The 6114-nt window shown below is 44.8% G+C and overlaps 1 protein-coding gene across 1 annotated transcript; it reads left to right on the top strand.

Annotated features, from left to right (window-relative positions):
* Window positions 1-870: 870 nt before the first annotated feature.
* On the top strand, window positions 871-1934 carry LOC131242561 (purine permease 1-like). The gene has a single exon (XM_058241281.1). It carries the CDS (start codon window positions 930-932, stop codon window positions 1716-1718), a length of 789 nt encoding a protein of 262 aa, XP_058097264.1. The 5' UTR covers window positions 871-929; the 3' UTR covers window positions 1719-1934.
* The last annotated feature ends 4180 nt before the right edge of the window (window positions 1935-6114 follow it).

Here is a 6114-nt window from a genome sequence, read left to right as displayed (position 1 = left end):
TAACCTGTTAAAAATCAACGGTATGGATCACCAGATTTGGGCTATATTCGTGTGGACTGTGGTGTCTAATGGCCGTCAACGTGTCTTTCACTTACGGTATCCATCCACTTTTTGCCTCGGAATTTCATGCACAGGTGGTTGCAATGTCCAGCGTGAGTGCGTGGGGTGTGTGTGCGTGGGTTAAAAAAAATAAAATAATAAAAATAAAAATAAAAAGAAAAAGTGGTTGCAATGTCTAACACGTGCTAAATTCCGTAGGTCCGACTGGACCGCCTACAATCCAAGGCGGTACTACATTTCTTTTCCTCGTGGATTCAGATGTCATTCTACGTCGTTATTGATGTGGGACCCACTCATCTTAACCTCGTTGGTATTGGTGAGGGAAATGTAGACCGTTCTACCTGACTCCTAAAGAAAAGGGAAATGTAGACCGTTCTACCTGACTCCTAAAGAAAAGGACAAGAGAAAGCTCCTGGTCGCAATAAGGGAGTGAATTTAACACATACAATTGGTGGGCCCTACAGACCTTGGAGCTCTACTGTAGAGGAATATTACGTAAAAAGAAACAAGGGTTATTATTTCTCCATTTGATTTTTAATTGATGGTAGCTATTGGTTTATCATAGTATTGCATTTAGATTTTAGAGCATATGTGTATATGTGTAGTGTTGGTCAAGGGTGGCGGCTGATGAATGCCACAAATCTGATATTTTCCTTCATAAAATCTGAACCGTCCAAATTTTCATCCTCGTCAGTAACGATTTTGTAAGCCCACTCTCTCTCTCTCTCCCTACATAGTCTATATAAACCTCACATCTCTTATCATCCAAAATCACTCAAGACGGAAGCATTGAGTCAACTGATTTTCTCTAAACATACCTCTTTCTTACTTGAGAAAGCATTGTAGAAAGAGTGGGAAGATCCATAGCCATGAACATTGAGGGCTTTGAGGGCATTGAGAGGATGGAGCAAGGAGTTCCAGAATCCTCATCTCCAAAGGAAATCGAAAAACGCACTGTCAAATGGTGGCTCATTGCCCTCAACTGCATCCTCACAGGGGTGGGGACCATCTGTGGCCCAATGCTTCTACGGCTTTACTATCTCTACGGTGGGAGTAGGAAATGGCTAACCAGCTCGTTGCAGACAGCTGGTTTCCCCGTCCTTCTCATCCCGCTCTCCATTGTCTACATGCGCGAACGGGCTCGTGGGATGAAATTCCTGCTGGAGCCCAGACTCTTTATAGCGTGTGTGGTTATCGGACTCCTCATGGGTCTCGATAACTTCATGTATTCGATGGGTTCTTCATTCCTTCCCGTCTCCACATCCTCTTTACTCTTCGCCACTCAGCTTGCTTTCACCGCGTTTTTTGCTTTCATCATCGTGAAGCAGAAATTCACTGCCTATACCATCAACGCCGTGGTGCTGATGACTCTCGGGTCAGTGTTGCTTGGGCTTCGCAACAGCGGTGACCGTCCTGAGAATGTAACCAACGGGGAGTATTTGCTAGGTTTCATCATGACTCTCGGGGCCTCTGCCTTGCTGGGATTCGCATATCCATGCATCGAGCTGTCTTACGTCAAGGCAAGGAAAGCCATCACTTATCCGGTAGTGATGCAGTTTCAGTTCTGCACCACCATGTCTGCCACCATTTTCTGCGCTATTGGGATGATTATTAATAAGGATTTTCAGGGAAGGAACCATTTATTCATAACTTGCTAATACGACTTATGCACACGTGCCAACTTGGCACATATTTGTGAGATCCAAGCCATTCATCTGAGTCAACCCCACAACAATTGTACAGAAGATGGGGTAGATTAAATAAATTACGTAAGACAACTGCAGTATTTTCTTGTATTTTTTTGCCCCCTCTTATTAGTTTAATATCCGACATGATATTAAAATAATTTCTTGTGGTGGAGGGCTCACCGTTATAGCTTGTGACGCAGGGATGAACGTTATGAGGATAACTACTCCGAATCCACGGAGCTTCTCTGGACTCCTCACAGAGACTTCTCGAATCCACGAGGAAAGAAAGTAGAAAATATAAATAAATTCTAATAAATTCGAAATTGATTAATTGATGAATAAAAACGAGTTCACAGCCCTTTAAATAGGGGTACCAAGCAATGGGAAAGAAATTAGAATCAAACTACAACTCATACTCTTAGAATCCGCGACTTACTATAAATAGTAAACTTACTATTTATAGACGGTCGTGATGTCTACTAGTGCGCAAGGTTTTCGGCCAAAAATAGTAAGTGTCCTATTTAGCTTCACCAAACCGTTCTCCTAATTATTCTAAGCTCTTTTCACATTGGGCACAACTCCTAAAGCCCGACGGATGAAGAGTTATAACCAAACTAAAACTTACTATTTATAGTAAAAACAAAATTAAAACGGGAAAACGACCATCGATCCAGGGGTTTTTTGCAATTCCGAGCTGCGCAACCCAGCATAGCCGGGTTGGTTGGCTTCAGTAGCTCGTTCTACCCCAAAATCATATATTTTACGTCAGATAACTCATTCCGGATTACAAGATACGCCCGATTTAAGGTTCGATGGTCTGGATCACTTCTGTCGTCGACCGGGCCTTTTCTGATCCATCTTGGCCATGTAACTGTCCGCGACCCGCTCTACATCAATCTCCTCCACTTCAAAAGAACTCGTCCTCGAGTTCTCGTCATGCTCTGGTTCATGATACTCGGTTAGGTCCGTGACATTGAAAGTCTGTGAGATTGCTATGTCATCTGGGAGATCAACAACATAAGCGTTGTCATTGACCTTTCGGATGATTGGTACCGGTCCAATCTTCTTATTTTTCAACTTGTTGTACGTCCCGGTCTGAAATCTCTCTTTGCGTAAATGGACCATAACGCGGTCGCCTACCTCGAACACTTTTTGTCGCCGATGCTTGTCCGCTTATTCCTTGTACTTCTCGTTCGAGGCATGTAGCTTGGTCTGCACTTCTGCATGGATGCCCATGATCTTGTCTGCCATATGTTCTGCTGCAATGCTCGTGCCTGGGTGCTTGGGTAGAGGGACCAAGTCAAGTGTGTGGCGAGGCACTCGTCCGTAAATAATCTGAAACGGTGATCTCCCTATCGAGCGGTTCACCATATTGTTGAATGCAAACTCTGCTTGAGACAAGGCCAAATCCCACTGCTTCGATTTTTCTCCTGAAATACAGCGAAGGAGGTTTCCCAACGTGCGATTCACAACTTCGGTATGCCCATCAGTCTGTGGGTGGTAAGCACTACTGAATTGAAGTTGTGTATCGAATCGATTCCATAAAGTCCGCCAAAAGTGGCTAATGAACTTCGTGTCACGATTGGAAGTAATGGTCTTGGGGACCCCGTGTAGTCGAATGACCTCCCTGAAAAATAAATTCGCCACGTGTGTTGCATCGAGGGTCTTCTTGCATGGGATAAAGTGCGCCATCTTTAAGAAACGATCTACCACCACGAACACCGAATCCATGCCGCGTTGTGTTCGTGGGAGACCAAGCACGAAGTCCAATGATAAATCTTCCCAAGGACCGTTAGGCACAGGTAACGGGGTGTAGAGGCCCGTATTCTGAGATTGCCCCTTGGAGGTCTGACAAACATGACAACGTTGTACGGCTTTTCCCACATCGCGTACTAACTGCGGCCAGTAATACCGCTCTTCCACAAGAGCTCCCGTCTTGTCTCGCCCCAGGTGTCCACCAAGGCCACCTCCATGTAGCTCCTAAATAATCTGCTCCCTTAGAGAACTTTGTGGGATGCACAATCGATTCCCCTTGAAAAGAAAATCATCCTGTATATGAAGGTCACTGGGGTGACCTTCTCGACACTTCATCCAAGAATCTTTGAAGTCCTCATCCTCGGCATACAGCTCCTTGAGACAGTCGAAGCCGACTACCTCGTTGCTCATTGTAACTAGTAGTGATGCACGACGGCTAAGTGCAACAGCCACCTTGTTTTGTTGCCCTGACTTGTGCTTCAGAACGAACGTAAATTCCTGTAAAAACACAACCCATCTAGCATGCACACGATTCACGTTAGTCTGACTATTAATAAACTTTAATGCTTGATGGTCAGTGTACAAAACAAACTCTCTTTGAATCAGATAATGCCGCCAATGTCGCAGTACCTGAACAACTACGTACAACTCAAGCTCATAAGTCGACCACTTCTTTCGGGCTTCGCTGAGCTTCTCACTGTAGAAGGCTACCGGCCTGCCTTCCTATGATAATACTTATCCAATTCCGACGTATTAAGCGTCACACTCAACCTCAAACAATTTGTCGAAATCAGGAAGCACCAAGACCGGTGTTGTAGATAAATGATGCTTGATCTCGTGAAAGCTCTTATCAGCTTTATCGGTCCACTGGAACGGTCCTTTTTTCATGCAATCTGTTATAGGCGCGACTATGGTGCTAAAATCTCACACAAATCGATGATAGAAAGTCGCCAACCCGTGAAAACTCCTCACCTCATGAATGTTTGTCGGGATCGGCCATTCCCTAATAGCTCGCACCTTTTCATCGTCCACACGAATGCCTGTGGACGTTACAACAAATCCTAGAAACAATAGGCTATCAGTTAAAAAACTACACTTCTTCAAGTTGAGGTATAACTTGTTAAGTTGTAGGACCTGTAGCACCTGCCTGAGATGTTTCTTGTGCTCCGCCTCATCCTGGCTATATATCAATATGTCATTAAAATATACTACAACAAATCGACCAGTGAACGATTTTAGAACTTGATTCATCAAACGCATAAAAGTACTTGATGCGTTTGATAGGCCGAAGGGCATGACCAGCCACTCATACAACCCTTCCTTAGTCTTGAATGCCATTTTCCACTCATCACCGGGTCGAATACGAATTTGATGGTACCCGCTCCTTAGATCTAGTTTAGAGAACACCTTGGCCCCTTCTAACATATCGAGCATGTCGTCCAACCGTGGTATTGGGAACCGATATTTGATGGTAATTTTATTGATTGCTCGGCTGTCGACACACATGCGCCAGCTTCCATCTTTTTTTGGCGTTAATAATGCTGGTATGGCATATGGGCTCATGCTCTCTCTCAAGAGACCCTTACGGATCAATTCCTCCACTTGTCCCTGAAGTATCTCACACTCCTTCGGACTCATCCAATAATGAGGGCGATTGGGCAGGCTAGCCCCAGGGACGAGGTCTATGTAATGTTGGATGTCCCTCATAGGGGGCAATCCATTAGGTAAATCCTCAGGCCAGACTTCTTTGAATTTGTTTAGCAACAGTCTGAAACTTGGAGGGATGTTTGAGGGTTCCTCTTCCTTGCCCTTCACCACTACAGTGTATACCTCGTCGGTTTCCTTGGATTCTTCCATAAAATTTCGAATGGTCAAGAGGGAACTCCCCTCCACTTTAGAGGCTTCAGGGTGATTCTCTGGTGCTATAAGGGCAAGGATTATTTTTCGACTATCCTTGACGAATACGTAAACATTATCTCGTCCCCGATGGGTCGCATCACGGTCCGATTGCTAGGGTCGACCGAGTAACATATGACAAGCTTCCATATCGACCACGTCACAAAGTATTTGATCTTTATAATTTTTGCCAATTGAAAACGAGATAGTGCATTGTTCAGTTACCTTGGTCTCATTCACCTTTTTTATCCAGCCAATTGAGTACGGGGAAGGATGTTTCAACGTTGGTAGCCGCAACTTGTCCACCATCACTCTTGAGACGATGTTCTCGCTACTACCATTGTCTATGATCACATCACAGACCTTTCCATTGACGGTGCACCGAGTACGAAATATATTGTATTGTTGTAGATGTAATTCCTTTCGTGGGGCATACAGGAATCGCCTCACAACTAGAAATTCGCCACGATCCTCGCCCGTCATTTCATTGCTCCCTGCTATTTCTTCAGTGATTTGTTCATGTTCATCAAAGCGATGGTCTTCTTCTGCAGCCTCATCTTCAGTGCCCCCTTCGTTTATAGTCAAGTGTGCTGTGGGACGTTGAAGACAAGTGTTTGATAAGTGGCCTGGTTGGCCACAGCGGTAACAATTGTTCGACCTTAGCCGAGCATAAGGATTTGGAATCCTACTCGGACTCGCTGTCGTAGGTGCTGCA

The sequence above is a fragment of the Magnolia sinica genome, chromosome 4, assembly GCF_029962835.1.
Source record: "Magnolia sinica isolate HGM2019 chromosome 4, MsV1, whole genome shotgun sequence".
Taxonomy (NCBI): domain Eukaryota; kingdom Viridiplantae; phylum Streptophyta; class Magnoliopsida; order Magnoliales; family Magnoliaceae; genus Magnolia; species Magnolia sinica.
The sequence above is the reverse complement of the archived record's forward strand: the minus strand, read 5'-3'. Positions and strand labels throughout refer to the sequence as shown.

Coding starts and splice junctions, on each gene's coding strand:
- LOC131242561 (XM_058241281.1), top strand. CDS start 930: ATGAACATTGAGGGCTTTGAGGGCATTGAGAGGATGGAGCAAGGAGTT.